Consider the following 24081-nt stretch of genomic DNA (forward strand, 5'->3'; position numbering starts at 1 on the left):
ATAGATGTGGGACTGGTTTCCTCTGCGTTATGGGAAATCAGGTGGTGGTATCTCTGCTTCTTCATTTCCCAGCTAAAGAGAAACTGTAACCAAGAATTGAACTTCATCCCAATCAGTAGCTGATACCCCATTTTACATGAGAAATCTATTCCTTTTCACAAACAGACCATCAGGGGGCTCTGTATGGCTGATATTAGGGTGAAACCCCTCCCACAGTGTGATGTCAGGACCATGGTCCTGACAGTTTCCTTTCTGTGAACCTCATTGTATTGTGGAAAATAACTGGGTCCAACTGCCAAAAAAGCAAGCAGCATCTCCTTCCACTGACATCACCTGCCAGCAGTAAAAGTAGCACCATGTGATACATGTCAGAATGTAAATCAGGGATAGGAAATATTTTACAATGGGATAACACTGACTAAATCATTTATGCATTAATTATTGTAAAAATGAAGAACTTTTTTTTATTACATTATTTTAAGTGACAAGACCATATACTCTGTACAGCGCTGTAGAAGATGTTGGGCTGGCACTGGGTTAGGGTTGGCGGTGAGATCTCTGCTCCCTGCACTTCCAGGATCTGATCATTTGCCACACTCAATGCGAGACATCCTCTCTCTGTTATTTCTGCTTGACCCTAGTGGTGGGATCTCGGTTCCTGAGTTCCCTGCTATTCACACCTGCCCTCCCTCTTCCTGCGCACGTTATCCTTATATTGTAGTATGGAGAAACAAGTCACACACTTGTACAACTTTAAGATTCGGGGACCTGAAGTTAGAGGAATACGGAGGCTGCCATCCAATAAACAATGCCAGTTGCCTGACTTCTGTGCTGATGCCCTGCCTCTAAGGGCCTGTACACATGCCCAACTGATGTCACCTGTGGGGGATCAGGAGCTGATCCCATTGGGCGACATTGCTGGGCCGGGCGGCACACGTGTCAGCTGTGTAGCTGATGACACACTGCGTTGCTATATGGTGGGCGGGGACTGAGGGACACCGAGCGGCGCATGTGACGCCACGAGGCAGGCAAAGGAGTGGCGCGAACAATGGAATCAGCGGAGGGGATCTGGGTCTCTGTGGTTGGATAGGTCTGTCAGGCAGATCGCTCGCGGGTATGGGGGGTCGGGTGCTGGACACACGCCTGATTGTCGGCTGCGGCGATCGTTATTGGCCAACTTAAAGGAGCACTATCGCAAAAAAAATTCAAATTTAAAATGCATGTAAACAAACAAATAAGTGTGTTTTTTTTTCCAGAATAAAATGAGCCATAAATTACTTTTCTCCTATGTTGCTGTCACTTACAGTAGGTAATAGAAATCTGACAGCACCAGCAGGTTTTGAAGTAGTCCATCTTTTAATGGGGGATTCTCAGCTAGGTTTTTATTCTTTATAAAGACACTCCCTGAAAAGTATTTATACACTGATGCTGCCCAGCAGCATCCCTGCCCACTGCACACTTTTTTGGCAGTTGGAGAGAACTGCCATTCACTAAATGCTTTTGAAACAACAAAACCCTGAGAATACCCCATGAGGACTTGGACTAGTCTAAAGCCTGTCGGTTCGGTCAGATTTCTACTACCAACTGTAAATGACAGCAACCTAGGAGAAAAGTCATTTACGACTCATTTTACTCTGGAAGAAACGTACTTCTTATCTGTATGTGTTTACATGTATTTTACATTTTACGATTTTCATGATGGTGGTCCTTTAAGTCAGGCATGCGTTCGAAGCTTACCGTAATACTATAAATTGCTGGCCCAGAATGAGCATTCAGATAAGATGCTTTCACTTTGGTGTGACTCCACTGGCTGCATGCTGGTTTACAGATGGGCGTCTCAAAGAAAACTACAGCCAAAAGCTCAGCTTGACAGCCAGGCAACTGGCATTATTTAAAGGACAACTGTAGTGAGAAGACTATATGGAGGCTGCCATATTTATTTCCTTTAAAACAATACCAGTTGCCTGGCTTTACTGCTGATCTATTTGGCTATAGTAGTGTCTGAATAACACCAGAAACAAGCATGCAGCTAATCTTGTCAGATCTGACAATAATGTCAGAAACACCTGATCTGCTGCATGCTTGTTCAGGGTCTATGGCTAAAAGTATTAGAGGCAGAGGATCAGCAGGGCTGCCAGGCAACTGGTATTGATTAATAGGAAATAAATATGGCCGTCTCCATATCCCTCTCACTTCAGTTGTCCTTTAAAGGGAATGAAGATGGCAGCCTCTGTATTCCTCCCACTTGAAGTTTTCTTTAACACCATCACAGATGATCTTTCTGGCCAAGGAAAATGGCTTGTGCACAGCTTTAGATTGTAAGCTCTTGAGAAAAGGGCTGCTATTTGTCTTTTATCTGGGCCATTTATTGCTGGTGCTTGCTCTGTATAAAGAGAAATAAAATACTATGTCCATCTTGTTTTGCTTCAATCGCATAAGATCTCGCTTGTAATGTGGGGCTGCTAGTCGATCGACTTTCAATCAGTCACACTATAGTGCATCGCCTAATAAAGTAAATGGCCTGACGGATAATTAAGTACCTTAATGTATGGGTATCATTAGGCTGGTTTTACACCTTGCCTGTGCGTTGCCCCGCCCTTGTCCCTTCAAACGGCAATGCACAAAATGTCAACCCTGCAGCAGAGTGTGCCTTCAGAGTCTTATGCATAACTCCGCCCCCGCATGCCCGCTGCCCATTGCCCAGTGACTTAGACTAGGTTTCCACTTGTGCGTTTTGCGTCAGATTTTTCTCTCAGAAAATTTGCATTGATTTTGCAACTAATGGTGGTGAATGGGGCTGTTTCCATTCAATGCGAATTTTCGTTAACGTTCGAACACGTGAAAAATCTGAGGTCCTGTGTCATTTTTTCGGACATCGCGTACGATTCGCGTACAATGCTTTGTATAGGCAATGCGAATGTTCGCGTTACTTGCCCAAAAATTCGCATTAGATCATGGTTACAGGAAGTTGTCAGCAGTCATGACTAAACTGTTACTAGGCAGATTATGCATATTTAACTAATGCAAATTCTCCCGTACGAAAATTCGCATAGAAACGCGTACAAATTTACATGCAAATTTTCCCCAATCAGAAAAATCTTATACGATTCTTTGCAGGCGAAAATGTCACGCTACAGTGGAAACGTAGCCTTACTCCCTGCTGGACAGGAAGTACATCACTGGGATTCCTGGGTTTCCCCATTCCGTGCATGCGCACTGCTGCCGCCAACATTTTTATTTGTTTGTGTTGCCTATTGACTTACATTACTTCCATCGCCGCGGAATTCCGATGGTAACACGCTGTTGACTTTGCAGCGGATCGGCAGCAAAGTCAATTCTGGCACGACGTGACGCCGTAAGTGTGGTAGGCCCCATTACCTTGCATTGCATTACCCTGCAGTAAAACAGGATAACGCAACGCACGTTTTTAATGCAAGTGTAAAAGGTGCCTCGGGGTCAGGGGCCTGTCCGCCACATTCCCCTCTGCATCCACGGACCACAATCCTCCGCTCTGACCGGCCTCACGCACTCCTTCCATGACAGCAGTGGGCCTGGAATGAATGCTGAGCTACACAGGAACCCCCGGGAATATTGCCATGGAAACAGAGAGACAGACGCAGCCAGAGAGACAGGCGGAGGAAGGAGTACAACCTTCAGCTGGCAGGGATCTATTCTGCGGGATTTGATCATAGTGAGAGTTAGATTACACTTAACTGCTATAGAGATTTAACCCCTTGCAGGCTCCTGCCTGCTGCGGCCCTTTAGGCTCCTTTGCAGAGGGCGGGGAGCTATTGCGGGCTGCCCATTGTTTTGCAGGGTCCCTGGCACGGTGGGGTGGTCACATTACTAATGACTATTGTCCATAGGGATCAGGATAAAAGCTGTCCCTCACACAATACAGCTTTCCTGCCCCCCTCCTGTGCGATGTGGAGTTCCACTGAAATATTCTAACATCTGTGTTTTTGTTTCTTCTCCTTTCTGAAGACCTCAAGATGGACCCAGCAACTCCAGCCACCCGGATGACTTCCTCCTTCACCATCAACATCTCCACGCCTTCCTTCTACAATCAGCCCAAGAAGTTCGCCCCCGTGGTGCCACCCAAACCCAAGGTAAACCCGTTCAGAGGTCCGGAGGAGGCTGAGGTCAGGAATGCCTCGTCGGGGTCCCAGGAGAGCGGCTCGGGCCCGGGTGTCAAGGCTTTCTTAGGAAGAGTTGGAGAGTTTCCATCTGGGGCGACATCTAGTGGAGAGCAGGAAGGTAAATGGAGACATCGCATCGCTGTGTCTGATCTTCTGGGGGAACACGGTTGTCTGTTATATTTTATATGGTGTGTGTGAGACATCTTTGAGTTGACAAGATTGCAGTAGGCCTTATACGGGACTTAGAGACTCAGAGACGAAAGAAAGTACAGCTCTGATACTTACCCGGGACTTCCTCCGGGCCCATAAAGATGTCTAAGTCCCACCCCGTCCTCCCGTGGTCTGCCGTTCAGCCGCGGTGAGCTCTATTACCAAGCTCAGTGACGTCAGTCCGGGTCTACTGCGCATGCGCGGGAGGTCTGCGCATGTGCAGTAGACCCTGACCGGCATCGATTGAGGCTAGTAACAGAGCTCACTGCGGCTAAACAGCAGACCACAGGAGGACGGCGTGGGTAAGTATCAGAGCTGTACTTTCTTTCGTCGCTGAGTCTCTTTAAAGTACACCTTTAGGCCCCTTTTACACCTTCCTCGCAAGTGTGCGTGTCGTTACTCTGTTTTACTGCAAGGTAACATAACGACAATGCAAGGCAATGGGGCCTAGCACACTTACCGCATTGCATTGCGCTGGAAGTGCCCAATCAGCCACTTAACACTTGACAGCGTGGTACTGTCAGACTTCGGCGACAACACAGCGGCAGTGGAAGTAATGTAAGTCACAGTGGCTGGATAGTGTAAAGGATAATGGTTCTGCCTCTGGGTTCAAATCTTGGCTCTTCATGTTCAGTAAGCCAGCACCTATTCAGTAAGGAGTTCTTGGGCGAGACTCCCAGACACTGCTGCTGCCTACTGAGTGCGCTCTAGTGGCTGCCTCGCAAACGCTTTGAGTCCAACAGGAGAAAAGCGCTATACAAATACTGGAATTATTATATTGCCAAATGTTATCACTTCCATGTGGTATGAGGGCTTACCTACACAATCTGTTCATAATATTCAAATAATCTATTGGCCCTTATAGTACATGGAGGTGGTAAAATTGGTCCATGATTGGCCAACCAAATTTGGATGTGTTTACAAGACTTAAAGGGGCACTATGGCGAAAAATCTTAAAATTTAAAATATGTGCAAACATACACAAATAAAGTGTGTTTTTTTTTCCAGAGTAAAATGAGCCATAAATTACTTTTACTCCTATGTTGCTGTTACTTACAGTAGGTAGTAGAAATCTGACAGAAGTGACAGGTTTTGGACTAGTCCATATGTTCATAGGGAATTCTCAGCAAGGCTTTTATTCTTTATAAAGATCTTCCCTGAAAAGGATTTAAACAATGATGCTGGCCAGCTTCCCTGCTCGCTACAGTTTTTTGGCAGTTGCACAGAGCAACTGCCATTCACTAAGTGCTTTTGAAAAGGAATACAGTGGGTTGCAAAAGTATTCGGCCCCCTTGAAGTTTTCCACATTTTGTCATATTACTGCCACAAACATGAATCAATGTTATTGGAATTCCACATGAAAGACCAACACAAAGCGGTGTACACATGAGAAGTGGAACGGAAATTGTACAGGATTCCAAACATTTTTACAAATAACTGCAAAGTGGTGTGTGCATAATTATTCGGCCCCCTTTGATCTGAGTGCAGTCAGTTGCCTATAGGCATTGCCTGATGAGTGCTAATGACTAGAGTGCACCTGTGTGGAATCTAATGTCAGTACAAATACAGCTGCTCTGTGAGGGCCTCAGAGGTTGTCTAAAAGAATATTGGGAGCAACAACACCATGAAGTCCAAAGAACACACCAGACAGGTCAGGGATCAAGTTATTGAGAAATTTAAAGCAGGCATAGGCTACAAAAAGATTTCCAAAGCCTTGAACATCCCACGGAGCACTGTTCAAGCGATCATTCAGAAATGGAAGGAGTATGACACAACTGTAAACCTACCAAGACAAGGCCATCCACCTAAACTCACAGGCCGAACAAGGAGAGCGCATATCAGAAATGCAGTCTTGGTGACTCTGGATGAACTGCAGAGATCTACAGCTCAGGTGGGAGACTCTGTCCATAGGACAACTATTAGTCATGCACTGTACAAAGTTGGCCTTTATGGAAGAGTGGCAAGAAGAAAGGTATTGTTAACAGAAAGCATAAGAAGTCCCGTTTGCCACAAGCCATGCTAAAATGCAAAACGCTATGTGTGGCAGAAAACTAACACTGCACATCACTCTGAATACACCATCCCCACTGTCAAATATGGTGGTGGCAGCATCATGCTCGGGGGGTGCATCTCTTCAGCAGGGACAGGGAAGCTGGTCAGAGTTGATGGGAAGATGGATGGAGCCAAATACAGGGCAAACTTGGAAGAAAACCTCCTGGAGACTGCAAAAGACTTGAGACTGGGGCGGAGGTTCCCCTTCCTGCAGGACAATGACCCTAAACATAAAGCCAGGGCAACAATGGAATGGTTTAAAACAAAACATACCGTATATACTCGCATATAAGCCGACCCGCATATAAGCCGACCCCCCCACTTTTACTTAACAAACCAGTAAAAAATGATTGACCCCCATATAAGCCGGGGGTAGGAAATGCTGGCCGCCTTATTCCCCTAGTGTGTCCCAGTATCGCTAGTATAGTGCCCAGTATAGCTAGTATAGTGCCAAGTATAGCTAGTATAGTGCCCAGTACAGCTAGTATAGTGCCCCAGTACAGCTAGTATAGTGCCCCAGTACAGCTAGTATAGTGCCCCAGTAAAGCTAGTATAGTGCCCCAGTAAAGCTAGTATAGTGCCCCAGTATAGCTAGTATAGTGCCCCAGTATAGCTAGTATAGTGTCCATTATAGCTAGTATAGTGCCCCAGTATAGCTAGTATAGTGTCCATTATAGCTAGTATAGTGCCCAGTGTAGCTAGTATAGTGCCCCAGTATAGCTAGTATAGTGCCCATTATAGCTAGTATAGTGCCCCAGTATAGCTAGTATAGTGCCCAGTATAGCTAGTATAGTGCCCCAGTATAGCTAGTATAGTGTCCATTATAGCTAGTATAGTGCCCCAGTATAGCTAGTATAGTGCCCATTATAGCTAGTATAGTGCCCATTATAGCTAGTATAGTGCCCATTATAGCTAGTATAGTGCCCCAGTATAGCTAGTATAGTGCTCAGTATAGCTAGTATAGTGCCCCAGTATAGCTAGTATAGTGCCCCAGTATAGCTAGTATAGTGCCCATTATAGCTAGTATAGTGCCCATTATAGCTAGTATAGTGCCCATTATAGCTAGTATAGTGCCCATTATAGCTAGTATAGTGCCCAGTGCAGCTAGTATAGTGCCCAGTGCAGCTAGTATAGTGCCCCAGTATAGCTAGTATAGTGCCCATTATAGCTAGTATAGTGCCCAGTGTAGCTAGTATAGTGCCCATTATAGCTAGTATAGTGCCCCAGTATAGCTAGTATAGTGCCCCAGTATCGCTAGGTAGTGCCCCAGTATCGCTAGTATAGTGCCCCAGTATCGCTAGGTAGTGCCCCAGTGCCCCCCCCCCCCCGCCTCCCCTCTCCCCTGCGGCCGCCGCTGCTTTTACCTTAGCAGGCGCCGCTTCTTCTATTCCCCTCCTCTCTGGCTCCGTAGGACAGCAGCACTCTTCACGGTGGCTGCTGTGATCAGACAGGAAGCAGCGAAGAGCGCGGCTTCCTGTAGCGGCGGTTGCTATGGGAACCGCTCTCTCTCTCTACTGCAGCCGCCGTGAAGAGCGCTGCAGTGATTTACGGAGCCGGACAGGAGGGGAATAGAAGAAGCGGCGCCGGGCAGGTAATTGCAGCAGTAGCGGCGGCCGCGGGGGGGGGGTTAGTGCGGGGGGCTCGGACCACCATCACCAGCACCAGACTCGCATACAAGCCGACCCCCCAACTTTTGACCCCCTTTTTGGGGGTCAAAAATTCGGCTTGTATGCGAGTATATACGGTATTTATGTGTTAGAATGGCCCAGTCAAAGTCCAGATCTAAATCCAATCGAGAATCTGTGGCAAGATCTGAAAACTGCTGTTCACAAACGCTGTCCATCTAATATGACTGAGCTGGAGCTGATTTTGCAAAGAATGGGCAAGGATTTCAGTCTCTAGATGTGCAAAGCTGGTAGAGACATACCCTAAAAGACTGGAAGCTGTAATTGCAGCAAAAGGTGGTTCTACAAAGTATTGACTCAGGGGGCTGAATAATTACGCACACCCCACTTTGCAGTTATTGATTTGTAAAAAATGTTTAGAATCATGTATGATTTTCGTTCCACTTCTCATGTGTACACCACTTTTGTATTGCTCTTTCACGTGGAATTCCAATAAAATTGATGCATGTTTGTGGCAGTAATGTGACAAAATGTGGAAAACTTCAAGGGGGCCGAATACTTTTGCAACCCACTGTAAATCCTTGAGAATCCCCTATGACAGTGCTGTCCAACTTCATGGGCATGGAGGGCCATTTTTTTTTCTGACCCCATGGTGGAGGGCCGAAGGTTCTTGCTGGAGCTGCAGCCCCCCCCCCCCCCCCCCGCAGTAAAAAAAAATGCAATTAAAGGACAATTAGATTGGCAGCACTTTCCACAAAATGCAATGCAATTGGCAGCAGATCCCCACAACATGCAATTCAAGAGGTCATTGAAGTTGCGCGCGCTGAAAAATAAGGGTACCGTGCTGCGTAGAGCGGCGCGCATAGCGCGCCGTGCCGAAAAATGGGTGTGGCCATGGACCAGAATGTAGGTGTGGCCACGGGTGGAGACAAATTTACATGAAGTTAGCAATGTGGGACATTAGATCAGGACAGTGGTGGCAAACCTTTTGGAAGCCGAGTGCCCAAACTGCAACCCAAAACTCACTTTATCGCAAAGTGGCAACAGCAATCATGATGCCCCCAACAAGACAAATTTAGCAATCATGAGGCCCCCAACAAATCATGAGGCACCCAAGAAGACAAATTCAGCAATCATGAGGCACATAAATAGACAGCATTTCACATAAATAGGCAGAATGCCCCCTTAATATGGTTGACACCTCTCACCTGGCTTTTAAATTCTCCTCTACTGGCTGCTGTGCCTGGCAATAGTGGTTTTGGCTGGATTGCGGATGATGTGTGGGCAGGGCCAGATTTGGACTTCCCAGTGCCCTAGGCCCGGTACCACCAACCGCCCCCCCCCCCCTCCCACACACACACACACACACTCAGGGTGCATACACACATCAGACCATAGTCTTTGGAAAATGAAGGATCACAGACCAATTTTACCCCCTTCCATGTAGTATGAGGGCCATACCTACAAAGTCTATTCTATTGAGCTGAACTCCCCATCAGATAGAAATCTTTGCAAGATGCTGCACACAAAGATGCTGTACACATGCAACAGATCAGTATCTGCAAAAGATCTGTTCCTGCAAAAGATCCGTTTCTGCAAAATGCATTCATAGTCTATGATATCTGCAGATCCTCATACACACCTTGTTTAACAAACATTCATCTGCAGATCAGATCCACCAGGATGGATCTTCAGATCTGCAGATGATTGTCTGATCTGCAGATAATTGTCTGTTAAACAAGGTGTGTATGAGGATCTGCAGATATCATAGACTATGAATGCATTTTGCAGGAACGGATCTTTTGCAGGAACAGATCTTTTGCAGATATTGATCTTTTGAACGTGTTCAGCATCTTGCAAAGATTTTTATCTGATGGGGAGTTCAGCTCCATAGAATAGACTGTGTAGGTATGGCTCTCGGACTTCATGGAAGGGGGTAAAATTGGTCTGTGATCTTTCATTTTCCAAAGACTGTGGTCTGATGTGTGTATGAGCCTTTAGGAAAATGAAAGATCACAGACCAATTTTACCCCCTTCCATGTAGTATGAGAGCCATACCTACACAGTCTATTCTATGGAGCTGAACTCCCCATCAGACAGAAATCTTTGCAAGATGCTGCACACAAAGATGCTGTACACATTCAAAAGATCAGTATCTGCAAAAGATCTGTTCCTGCAAAATGCATTCATAGTCTATGATATCTGCAGATCATCATACACACCTTGTTTAACAGACATTCATCTGCAGATCCGATCCACCAGGATGGATTTTCAGATCTGCAGATGATTGTCTGATCTGCAGATGAATGTCAGTTAAACAAGGTGTGTATGATGATCTGCAGATCTCATAGACTATGAATGCAATTTGCAGGAACGGATCTGTGGCAGGAACAGATCTTTTGCAGATACTGATCTTTTGTGTCTGTACAGCATCTGTGTGTGCAGAATCTTGCAAAGATTTTTTCTGATGGGGAGTTCAGCTCCATAGAATAGACTGTGTAGGTATGGCGCTCATACTACAGGAAGGGTGGTAAGATTGGTCTGTGATCTTTCATTTTCCAAAGACTATGGTCTGATGTGTGTATGAGCCTTAACGATCACTTGTTTGCAGGATACCTATGAATGTTTTCTCTCTGAAAAATGATGAATGATTGTTTTTCCTGTTAGAGCAGTGAGTCCCTAATGCCTGGTACGCACCAGATAGATAGGTTGAATCGATTTTCCGATCACTTATACAAAGTCGATTAGAAAAATGATCAGAAATCAGATTAGACCTGTCAGAAATAATCAATTTGAACCCATCTATCTGATGGCAAATTGCATGGTGTGTACCAGGCATGAAGTAGCAGAGCGGCATTCATCTCCCTCTCTGCTCTTCTGTAATCACAGATCTGTTGCATTTATTTTATAGTATTTATTGTACTGATTCTTTCACAGGTGTTTTTTTACTGTTTGCCAACACGGTACAAATATATTTTTTTTTAATTTTTAGTGTATGCTATTACTTTTGGTATACAAAACAGAATGTAACAATACAAAAGTATACAACAGTACATTTGTAATTATAATTATAGAGAAGTTGTCTATCTCATACTAGACTACTGCTGCCTTTAAAATGAGCCAGCAAGGGGTTAAGATTTAGCTTAGAAGGGGCTGCCATAAATCTCTCTAAGGAAAAAAAACCCTTATCTGTTTAAGATTTACAATCCAGGGGGAGAGAGGAGAAGGAATGGCTCAAGTCATTAAGGGCCCTTTTCCACTAGCAATCGCAATCACAAATCACAAACGCCAGCGATTGTGATTTTTCATTAATTCTGTTATGCGATTGCGATTTGCGATTTTCATTTGCATTGCATTATCATTGTAAAAATCGCTCCAGCAAGCGATTGCAATTTGCGATTAGCGATTTCCAAATCGAATCACTGTAGTGGAAAATACTTCTCGTGATTTCTATGATAAAGTAACAACCCTAGCGATTTAAAAATCACTAGCGATTTGCGATTTTGCGATTCAGCAATCACAATCGCTCTAGTGGAAAAGGGCCCTAACAGAATCTGACCAGCAATACATTGTTTAGCCCAGCTTGAGTTGTAAAGTGGAAATAATTCTGTTAAAATGTTTACTTTTACTGGATCAGAAATTGTCTACATTGTGATCCATGTTTCTCTCACCTCTGGCAATAAACTGAAGCGTGTATGTTCAGGAGATAGCACTGTCTCATCGCACATCCACGAAGTAAGGAAAATACACAGAGCTCTGGAATTCTGACTGTGTGTGTGCAGCAAAGCCGGGGCGCTTTGGAGCAGGAGAAATGATTTATTTTGACATGCAGCCTCTTATCTCTCTCAGGTCCTGCCGCCCTTTTATCCTTCTGATTTTTTTCCGCCCTAGGCCGTGACCTTTGTGGCCTTTGCAGAAATCCGGCCCTGTGTGTGGGCTGAAAGGCCTTGCGGTAATGCTGTGGCCGGGCTGGCGGTGATGCTGTGGTGTGGCCAGCTGAGGTAGTGACAGGTGCCCCCCAGTTAGATAGTGACAGGTGTCCCCCCAGCTGAGGTAGTGACAGGTGCCTCCCAGTTAGATAGTGACAGGTGTCCCCCCAGCTGAGGTAGTGACAGGTGCCCCCAAGTTAGATAGTGACAGGTGCCCCCCAAGTTAGATAGTGACAGGTACCCCCCAAGTTAGACAGGTGCCCCCCAAGTTAGATAGTGACAGGTGCCCCCCAGCTAGATAGTGACAGGTGCCCCCCAAGTAAGATAGTGACGGGTGCCCCCCAGCTAGATAGTGACAGGTGCCCCCCAAGTAAGATAGTGACAGGTGCCCCCCAGCTAGATAGTGACATGTGCCCCCCAAGTTAGACAGGTGCCCCCCAAGTTAGATAGTGACAGGTGCCCCCCAGCTAGATAGTGACATGTGCCCCCCAAGTTAGATAGACAGGTGCCCCCCAAGTTAGATAGTGACAGGTGCCCCCCAGCTAGATAGTGACATGTGCCCCCCAAGTTAGAGACAGGTGCCCCCCAAGTTAGATAGTGACAGGTGCCCCCCAGCTAGATAGTGACATGTGCCCCCCAAGTTAGAGACAGGTGCCCCCCAAGTTAGATAGCAAGGTGTCCAGTCCCTGTTACCTGTCATCAGCGCTGTCCTCTCCCGTGTCCCCGCTGGCGCTGCCTCAGCTCAGACCTCACAGAGCGCGGCGACTGAAGAGAGCAGAGTGCGCATGGCAACCGCGCGGAGGAACTTCACATGCGGAAGTGATAAATGATGTCACGTCCGCATGTGAAGTACTCGTGTATGCGGGTACTACACATGCGCACTCTGCTCTCTTCAGTCGCCGCGATCTGTGAGGTCTGAGCTAAGGCAGCGCCAGCGGGGACACGGGAGAGGACAGCGCTGATGCAGGCCAGCGGGGACACGGGAAAGTGCGCGTTTTGAGATTGCAGGCATGGCGCCTATAGCGGAAGCCATGCCTGCAACTCAGGGAGACGAGCGGGCCGCAGCTGGAGGCCTGGCGGGCCGCCAGTTGGACAGCGCTGCCCTATGAAGAGATGGACTAGTCCAAAACCTATCGCTTCTGTCAGATTTCTACTACCTACAGCAACATAGGAGAAAAGTAATTATGGCTCATGTTACTCTGGAAAAAACTTACTTCTTATTTGTATACGTTTGCTCATATTTTAAATTTAATTTTTTTCGACATAGTGCCCCTTTTAAAGAGAAACTCTGACCAAGAACTTTATCACAATCAGTAGCTGATAGCCTTTTACATGATAAATCTATAACTTTTCTCAAACGGACCATCAGGGGACGCTGTATGGCTGATATTGTGGTGAAACCCCTCCCACAAGAAACTCTGAGTACGTACTCCTGGCAGTTTCCTGTCTGTGAACCTTGCTGCATTGTGGGAAATAGCGGTTTACAACTGCCAAAAAACACATGCAGCAACTACATCGCCTGCTAACAGTAAAAATGTTCACTGGAGTGTCTCTTTAAAGAAAACCTGAACTGAAAATTAAAAGTCAAAATAGACATACACAAGTCATACTTACCTCCTGTGCAGTCTACTCCTCAATTCCTTTCTCCTTTCCCGCGTCCTGTTTGCCCACTGTGATCAATGGAATTCTCCGTCCTCCATTGTGAAAATGGCCATTACCCCATAACAGCTTCCTGGTCAGCACACTGTTAAACTGTAAGATCACCCACTTGAGCCATAGGGAAACATAGACATTACTTGGCACAGCAGTTGTCCTCTCAGCTATAACTGACAGCAACTGATAAATAACTGACAGCAACTGATATATTTCAGTTCTGACAAAATGTTGTCAGAACTGGAAGGGATTATTGTCAGAAGAAAATGGTGAGATTCTGAGAGGAACTGATGGCAGGGTAACTATGTAATGTTTGTGTGAAGTTACCATGTGTTTATTTTAAATAATTTTACTCAGTACAGGTTCCCTTTAGTGTTGCAGTGACAGAAGTGGGCAGTGGAGTGCATTCTCTATAATACAGAATGTGTGTGGCACAAGCATATATGGCCTCCCATGTACAGATACGTGCACATCGAAATAAATGAGCTTTGCCGTGTGTTTGTTTTAACACCCTTTACATTTATGGTTTCTTTAGTGTTTCTTGTTAACCTTTCTTGTGTCCCTTCCCTCACATTGTGGGGTCAGGCAGCTGTCTGTGTGGGAGGGCCACCCCGGGGATGTTGCTGAAAAGATGTTTGTCACAGCAGGTCAGGGTGGACTCCTCTGACAGCTCAGCTGTTTGACTGAGAAGGACAAATTAAATATTGGAGGGTACAGGGGTGCGGTGGATTATAGCAGTCCAATCGAGGCCAAAACACTATATGCATTGAGTTTAGATGGTCTCTTTGTGCTTACATGGTTTCCTCCGGCACTCTGGCTTCCTCACACATTTCGGAAAAAAGACACAGACAAATTAAAGAGGGATCTATCTGTTGGCCTCATCGACCAGTGTATGGCCAGCTTAAATGATCGGAGGCAAATCTTGTGGGTTGTCCATTGTTCCCAGGGCCGGGTTTGTACTCTTTACCGCCCAAAGCCACGGTCACCAGCCGCCCCCCCTTTAGTATAGGTAGCCAGATGACCCCTCCCCCTTCCCTCTAGTATGTGTAGCCAGATGACCCCTTTCCCTCCAGTATAGGTAGCCAGATGACGCCCTTAATCCCTCCCCCTCCTTTCAGTATAGTTAGCCAGTTTTCTTTCACACCGCAGCAGCCATCTGTGTCACTCATTTCTCCGCTCATGTCCAGTGCTGAAGCTCCCTCTTCCTTTCCATCTCCAATACTGCCCAAGTCCATAGCCACCGGCCACAATACAAGCATGCACAGAGAGCAAAGTGGCTGCTGCACAGGCTGCTGGCAGCAGAGTACCATGGTCAGGCGCTGGCCTGATCTCCCTGCATTGTAAATGCTGCACCAGTTTAGCCTGCTGCTTTGGTGCCCTTGCTTCTGTGGTGCCCTAGCTTCTGTGGTGCCCTAGGCCACGGCCTAAATCCGGCCCTGATTGTTCCCTTTAATTTCCTGATGGGATGGGAAACTGGCCATGTTTTGATCCAATTTTTGGATCACGTACAATTTTCCAAACACAAGGGCACTGCAGTTAACATGGCAATCATGGCACCCTTTTCCGAATGGTGAAATTTGGTGAAATGATGAAATATTTGGTCAAATGTAAATGCACTGCATGCAGCAATTTTGGTCTCAGCCCCCCCCCCCCCCCCCAGAAATCACATGGGTAGGTGAAAAGGAGGCCTAAACCGTGTGTGTGGTTAGTGTTGGGAACGGTTTTGAGGTGCCCATATGCTTATAGATTGCCATAAGATCAATCCATCTCAGAACAAATCTGATCAGAGAGGGATCAGAGAATCCTTCCATGCACTAGTTATAGTTTTTTAAAAAAACAAAACAAAACCGGTTTTAGCATAGAGGTCTATTAAAAATCTATCAAACTGCATCCATGGGCCGTCGATCTGCCGCTGTTCCTTACCCACCACCGATTGATTGTGATCAACTAATTTGATACATTTTTGGTCGAAATCGGTTTAACTATCAATTGGACAGACGCTTTGGAAATTTGATTTGTGGCAGTGATCGTATCTGCCAGGAATCAAAGGAAAAATGCAAGTGCATATTAGCTTGGGGGAAGGGTGCGGGTTACAGGGGAGGGGCTAAGAGCTAGTAAAATGTAGATGGGTTTCATATTGAAAACAGCTTTCGGAAGTATGCTCGCAGTACCAACAAAATTGCATACTCTGTCAGACGCCTGCAGATGCTCCTGTAGTGGGGGAGTGGTACTGACTCTCTGTAGTTACAGAAAATTGCTGTTTACAGGCTGAATCAAGCAGTGCTTTTTTTTGAGCACGCATATAACCTGTGCTTTAGACAATATGCAGAGAAATGATCCTTCCGAATACAAACTACAGACAAACTCAGCCTCCCTTCTACCAGCAGATCTGCAACAGTACCCATCATTAATCTGTTATTTAAAACACTGGTGTTTGTTGTACATAGTTGCAAATCCCAGATGAGGATGTCTTCCATTGGCTTAAAGAAAACCTGAACTGAAAATTAAAAGTCAAAATAAGCATACACAAGTCATACATACCTTCCATGTAGTCTACTCCTCAGTGTCTTTTTCCTGTCCCGCGTCCTGTTTGTTCACTGTGATCAAGGGAATTTTCCGTCCGCCATTTTGAAAATGGCCATTACCCATAACAGCTTTCTGGTCAGCACACAGTTAAACTGTAACATCGCCCACTTGAGCCAAAGGGAAACCTGGACACATCAGTTCTCCTCTCAGCTATAACTGGCAGCAACTGATATACTTCAGTTCTGACAAAATATTGTCAGAACTGGAAGGGATAATTATCAGAAGAAAATGGCGAGTTTCTGAGAGGAAATGATGGCAAGGTAACTATGTAATGTTCATTTGAGGTTACCTCATGTGTTTATTTTAAATATTTTTACTCAGTACAGGTTCTCTTTAAGTGCGGACACTTAAAGGGGCACTACAGCGAAAAACTGTAAAATTTAAAATATGTGCAAACATATACAAATAAGAAGTACATTTTTCCCTGAGTAAAATGAGGCATAAATTACTTTTCTCCTATGTTGCTGTCACTTACAGTAGGCAGTAGAAATCTGACAGAAGTGACAGGTTTTGGACTAGTCCATCTCTTCATAGGGGATTCTCAGCAAGGCTTTTATTCTTCATAAATATATTCCCTAAAAAGAATTTAAACACTGATGCTTTCCAGCTTCCCTGCTCACTACAGTTTTTTTTTGGCAGTTGGACAGAGCAACTGCCATTCACAGAGATTTTATGTGTGCATCAAACCAAGTAACACCTGACAAATCTGGCTTTGCAAATTTGGCCTAATTGGCTATTCACGAGACATACGGTAGCTCATGCAAATAAGCATTTGCTTTCGCTTGCCAAAGTTTGCAGGGTTAAAACCGATACTGCAAAGCGGTTGCCCGGATATTAGTTCATGCTACATTAGCACTATCCAGGAGCGCCACAAGGCAACTGCCATTCACGAAGTGCTTTTGAAAATAAATATATCCCTAATAATCCCCTATAAAGAAATGGACTAGTCCAAAACCTATCGCTTCTGTCAGATTTCTACTACTTACTGTAAGTGACAGCAACATGGGAGAAAAGAAATTTATGGCTCATTTTACTCTGGGAGAAATGTACATCTTATCTGTTTGTTTGCACATATTTTAAATTTTACAGTTTTTCGCTGTAGTGCCCCTTTAAAGAAAACCCGAGGTGACCTGTGACATAATGAGATAGACATGGTTTTTTTTTTAAACATCAGGTATGTAAGTGGCAATTCCTGTCTGAGTCAGGACTGGGTTAGACTACAGTGTGAACCTCACTGATAAGAAATTACAACTATTAAACACTTTCGCAGCAGAAAATGGCTTCTGAGAGCAGGAAAGAGAGAAATGGGTCAATAGATTTTAGCTCTGCTATACTTCAATGAATGCGTCATTGAGCAACAACAATAAAACAGTAGAAACTTAAAAAGTAGATTTAAATATAAAATAAAACTATGGAATATCTCAAAAAGTAATTTTTAGGAGGAGGAGGATGGATACAATTGTTTATTTCATTTGTTTACTTTCACCTCGGGTGTCCTTCTAAAGAGCACCCGAACCGCAGCTCGGGTACACAACATCAGATACTTATCTAAAGAGAGGGAAGCCTCAGGATCCTATTGAGGCTTGCCTCTCTACTCTGCTGTCCCCCGTCACTGAGCGTGGCCCCCCAGAAGATTAGCGACGATACATTGTCACTAATCCTAACAGGGCCACGTGGCTCTTCCTGCTCCAGAGTGGTCGCACAATAGCCAACCCAGCCCTTCCGCACAGTAAGCCGCGGAGCCATGCGCTCCATGGTACTGCGCAGGCGGGCTCGCGCGGCCCCGCAACAGGAAGAAGAGCTGCACGGCCACGTGTGGAGGTGGGCCGCACTCAGCAATGGGGGGCTTTTGATCAGCGAGGGAAGCTTCAGTAGGATCCAGAGGCTTTCCTCTCTTAAAGTGGGCCCAAACTAAAAATACAAGATTTCAGAAATAAAATCTACTTTCTAAATTATAATAATAAATAGCAGCCTTTTTTCAGCTGCATGATGACAAATATAAAATATTTTACATTTATTGGAACATTTTATTTATTGTCAACATTTTCTTCAGTTGAATGATCTACCAACAGAGCCCACACTACAACTTATCAAATATATACTAACTCATAACTATTTTTCATTTTGGAATGATATATATATCTACAGACAATGGGCAGTGCTATGGGAAGTAGAATGTCACCCCAGTATGCAAATTTATTTATGGCCAGATTGGAGGAAAACTTCCTTTCAACGTGTGAAATTAAACCATGGGCTTACTTCAGATTTATAGACGATATCCTATTAATTTGGACAGCATCACAGGAAGAATTAATCAAATTCCACAAAAACTTCTCAGAATACCACAAGAACATCAAGTTAACTCTCAACTTTTCATCCTCCCATGTCAGTTTCCTGGATACTACAATTTATATACAAGATAGAATTTTACAAACATCCATATACCGTAAACCAACTGACAGGCATATTTACCTCAAGTGGAATAGTTTCCACCCGGAACACACCAAAAAATCTATTGTTTACAGCCAGGCTCTGAGGTATAACCGAATATGTTCTATTTCAGAGGACAGAGACAAACAACTTATGTCACTACGTAAAATATTCATAGATCAGGGATATCATCCACGAATCGTTGATGATCAAATACACAGAGCAACTTTAAAATCTAGAGAGGAACTATTGAAGTACACCCCAAAGACTGAAAACAACAGAGTCCCAATAGTGGTCACCTACAACCCAAGATTAAAGACACTGAGGAAGATATCGAAAGCCCTGCAACCGATACTTCATAAAGACAAACGCCTGAAAGAAGTTTTTCCTGATTTACCACTGCTTGCTTTCAGACAACCTCCCAATTTGAGACAAATGATTATCAGAAGTGCATTATCTACACCAGAAACTCCAGGCACAGTACCCTGCAATAACGCAAGGTGTGAGACCTGCCCTTATATCTTATGCAGAAGCCAAATACAAATACCAAACTCACAGAAATATCATCAAATACAAGACCAATTTTCCTGCGAGTCATCCAATGTTGTATACATGATACGCTGCATGAAATGCCCCTCAAGAGGAATCTATATAGGAGAAACAGGACAAAAACTGCGCACAAGAATGAACCATCACCGCTTTAAAATTAATGAGGGTAAAATGGACACACCAGTGGGCCAACACTTCTGTGAACCAGGACACAGCATGCAAGATCTAAAAGTACTTATTCTTAAGGGTAACTTTAAAAATGAACAAGCAAGAAAGATTTCTGAGTACAAATTTATGAAAATGTTCAAGACATTAACAGAAGGTTTAAATTGTGGAATGGGATTCATGACTCCTTATGTAACATGATTGACTTGGCTTCACTATCTTCAGAAACCTGCTAAATTTCATGTTTGCTTGCATAAGCTCACTGGCTCCAGCCTGCTGATCACCTGACATCTAACTGCTAAACAGCAACCAGTACAACTGCCATCTTCATGCAGCTTCCCTGCATCAGTGTTTTACTACAGCTAACATCTAGAAATATGCCTGAAGAAGGGGACTAGATCCCAGAAAGCTTGCATTATTTAACTTTATCAGTTAGCCATTAAAAGGTATTACTTTTACAAGACTTTGTTTTTTTCTACCTACATATATTGTTTGGCTAACACGGTACAGAAACATTTTTACTACTACATTTATTGGAGAAACCCCTCCCTTCCTTTCATATTGCCGGGACAGAATCCGGCAAAGGAGGAATTGCTAATGGCTGCCACCTGTATAACCCTAGTTATGAAAAGAGAAGGGTGAAAAGCATGCACTGAAATGCTCATAGGCTTGAAGGAGTGTTTATTTATCTTTGTATGTGTCAGAGTGGTGCAACTAAATATTTTGAATTAAAAAAATGTTTGGTTTGGGTCCGCTTTAAGGTATGTATGCAATTTTGATACTGAGCTTCAGCTCGGGATCTCTTTAAAGGGAAGGTTCAGGCAAAATAAAAAATCCAAATCCACTTACCTGGGGCTTCCTCCAGCCCGTGGCAGGCAGGAAGTGCCCTCGTCGCCGCTCCGCAGGCTCCCGGTCTTCTCCGGTGGCCGACCCGACCTGGCCAGCCCGGCTGCCAGGTTGGGCTCTTCTGCGCTTCAATAACGGTTTCTTCTGCATTCCAGGCGGGCGCGCTGACGTCATCGGACGTGCTTCGGGCTGTACTGCGCAGGCGCAGCAGTTCTGCCCCTGCGCAGTACAGCCCGGATGACGTCAGCGCGCCCGCGTTGAGACGTCACTGAAGCGCAGAAGAGGCCCGATCAGGAAGCCGGCCGGGGCAGGTCGGGTCGGCCACCGGAGGAGACCGGGAGCCTGCGGAGCGGCGTCGAGGGCACCTCCTGCCTGCCACGGGCTGGAGGAAGCCCCAGGTAAGTGGATTTGGATTTTTTATTTTGGCCCCATAGTCCCTGGATATTTCCTTTAAGGAAGGTAAAATGGAGGTGCTAAAGAGGATGTGGTCAAATAACAAAATCAATTAACCCTTTGCACACTCTCATGCAAATACTCCCTGCGGTCCAGGCATCCAGGGCTCACTACTATCCTCGCAGCTAAGTTAAAAGCAGAGTTCTTTGTTTGCAAAAAATTGCATTATTTTGCGTAATTACATAAGCCACGCAGAGCCCCCCCTGGATTAGTATGTGTCCTGACTTTGGCAGCATGTAGGGATACAGTGCTTCAACACAAGATAAGGAACACATCTCCTAATGCTGGGTACACACGTTGAGATTTCCCGCTCGATTCTCGGGATCGATTCGATTATTTCAAACATGCTCGATTGGATTTCTATCGTTTTTATCACGTTAAGTATACAAAATCGACGGCAGAAACAATCGAAATCCGATCGAGCATGTTTGAAATAATAGAATCGAACCGCGAATCGAGCGGGAAATCTTAACGTGTGTACCCAGCATAATTTTCTCTTTTGGGACATATAGTTATATGCATTATAACGTCAGCGGTGAGCTGGGCGCCACTCAAATTCCTGGCGGCGTTAAATGTAGGTGATTGTGAATATGAGCTTGCCTGGTAAGTCTCCAACATGTTTAGATACATTATAATCTCATTACAGTAAACTCCCATGGACCAGAAAAAAGTGGTTTACTATATCATAAGTTTACTATATCAGAAACTGTCCTAGAAATGGCCCAGCATGCCCTGGTACTTCCTCTGCTGTAAAGGACCAACTCTGTTCTCCCATTGGACGTATAGTACTAGCACTTGCACATTCGGTGGACTACAAGGTTAAGTATACCTTGGGGCTGCATAGCCAAGCTGGGCAAATCACTAGTACAGTATTCAGTATTCATTGCAGCTGTCAGTAAATAGAGGCAGCCACTTGCTTCCTGTGATTGGCTCCGATACCTCTGTGGGTGGAACTTGCAGTATGTGTCCTGCAAAAGTTTCTGCTCACACTTGAGCCAATCAATAAGCCACTCTCACCTGTATTGTGGATAGCTCTGATACCTCCATGGGTGGGACTTAGCACTCTAGTCTCCACTCTCCTTAGTTTTGCAGCCAGTTGGCCTGCTCTGATCTGAAAAGTAGCCGTACTGCGCTCCACACGCCACCAGGAGAGTAATAAGAGAAGAGATAGCCGGGAGTGGGTACAATTGCCTGGAAGGACTGTGACAATACTTTTAACAGTTTTAGAGCAGGTGCAGAGACGAGCTACAAAATTGATACGTGGGATGGAAGGTCTCACTTACCAAGAAAAATTAGATAAACTGGATTTATTTAGTCTAGAGAAAAGACGCCTTAGAGGAGATCTAATTAACATGTATAAATACATCAGAGGGCAATATGATAGCTTGGCGGATGAGCTTTTTGTCCCTAGGCCTTCTCAAAGGACTAGAGGACATGATCTGCGCATGGAGGAAAAACGTTTTAGCCATTTATTTAGGAAAGGGTTCTTTACAGTAAGAGTGATTAAGATGTGGAATGCATTGCCACAGGAAGTCGTTATGGCAAACTCTATACCTGCATTTAAAGGGGGCTTAGATGCTTTCCTTGCGTTGAAAGACATCCATGGCTACAATTACTAGGTTATGCCTAATGATGTTGATCCAGGGATTTTATCTGATTGCCATCTGGAGTCAGGAAGGAATTTTTCCCTTTTGGGGCTAATTGGACCATGCCTTGTGGGTTTTTTTTCGCCTTCCTCTGGATCAACAGGGATACGTGAGGGAGCAGGCTGGAGTTGTACTTTGTACTGGTTGAACTCGATGGACGTATGTCTTTTTTCAACCAAAATAACTATGTAACTATGTAACGGTAATTGCAAAAGTGGATATGGTAACGCTGCATACTCTTTTGTTCACGTAAACATTATTCCTCATTTTCCCCAAGCTGCTTATGTGTACAGTATTGTGTATATTTATCTGCTGACATCTGATGCATGCACCAAACGCTGTTTACTATATCCAGTGCCAGCATCACATAGGGGCCAAAAGACATGTTTACCAGAACAGCAGTTTTATTATATTAGAGTTTACTATACCAAGTGTTGCTCCCATAGACCTATAATGGAGATTGGCCGGGAGCTGAAGAGGTAGTTTACTATACCCAAATGCTTACTATGTCAGAGTTTATTATATCGAGATTTTACTGTATTGAAAGCATGAATTTTTTTGGGACACTATAGGACAGGGTTGTCAAATTCAAATACAAAGTGGGCCGAAATTGAGCTCTGGGGCCAAGTCGCGGGCCGACCTTAATGTCTACTGGCCACCTCCCTCCCTTATAAAGCTTCCTGGTGTCTAATAGCCCCCCTCCATCCTCTATACCAGGGGTGTCAAACTCAAATACAAAGTGGCCCGAAATTGTACACTGGGACCTCGTTGTGGGCCATCCTCAATGTCTACTGGCCACCTTCCTCCCGTATCAGGTTCCCAGGTGTCTTATGGCTCCCTGTTCAACATTTATACAGTTCCCTGGTGTCTAGAGGCCCCCAGCCTCCCCTATACAGTTCCCTAGTGTTTAGAGCTTAACCCCTACCTCCCTCATATGGCTTTCCTGGTGATCTAAAGCTTTACCTCCGGTATAGCTTCCCTGGTGGGCTAGAGTGGGCCAAACATAATGCAAAGTGTGGAAACCACTTGAGGGCCAGATTTGGCCCGCAGGTCGGAGTTTGACATGTGTGCTCTATACAATTCCCTGATGTTTAGTGGTCCTCTCTCCCTCATCTATACAATTCCCTGATGTTTAGTGGTCCTCTCTACCTCATCTATACATCTCCCTGATGTTTAGTTGCTTCCTTCCTTGTACAACATCCTGTTGTCTAGTGACCTCCTCCTTCCCCTATACAGTTCCCTGGTGTCTAGTGACCCCCTTTCCTCCCCTATACAGTTCCCTGGTATCTAGTGCTGTCCCCTACCCATATGGCTTCCCTAGTGATCTATGGTTTACCCTCCAATATAGCTTCTCTGGTGGTCTAGAGTGGGGAAAACCTAATGCAAAATAGGGAAATCACCTGAGGGCCAAACATGATGGCTTCGAGGGCCAGATTAGGCCCACGGACTGGAGTTTGACATGTGCTATAGGAGGAATGGGTCACACTGGAGGTTTGACAGCGCCCCACCTTTTTTATATCCCAGAGGAGCAGTGGTGTGATCCACACTGGAGGGAGATGTTCTGCTTGTGACATGTGACCACCCATGGAATTAGCAGCCATGTGCTGTGCCCATTATGGCGGTAATGTTATGATTGGGGGAGCAGAGCAGTCACGTAATTAAGATTCATCTTCTCTGGGAGAACGCTAAACAGAAAATTAAAAGGGCCATTAAACCGGAATAGCGAGCGGTTTCACTGGTAATCGAGTTGCTGTAACTGCTCAGATCTGTGCCGTGCTTCCTCTGCCTCTGGTGCAGG

At 45.1% G+C, this 24081-nt stretch overlaps 1 protein-coding gene across 5 annotated transcripts in view; it reads left to right on the forward strand.

The window, feature by feature from the left end:
- Positions 1–24081, forward strand: part of ZYX (zyxin) — a 103086-nt gene that overhangs the window by 28128 nt on the left and 50877 nt on the right. For all 5 annotated transcript variants that reach the window (XM_068258073.1, XM_068258075.1, XM_068258072.1 and 2 more), the window contains exon 2: positions 3985–4257. In XM_068258073.1, coding sequence (XP_068114174.1) covers positions 3985–4257 — 273 coding nt within the window. The remainder of the gene's footprint in view (positions 1–3984; positions 4258–24081) is intronic.

The sequence above is a fragment of the Hyperolius riggenbachi genome, chromosome 10 (assembly GCF_040937935.1).
Source record: "Hyperolius riggenbachi isolate aHypRig1 chromosome 10, aHypRig1.pri, whole genome shotgun sequence".
NCBI classification, from domain to species: Eukaryota; Metazoa; Chordata; class Amphibia; order Anura; family Hyperoliidae; genus Hyperolius; species Hyperolius riggenbachi.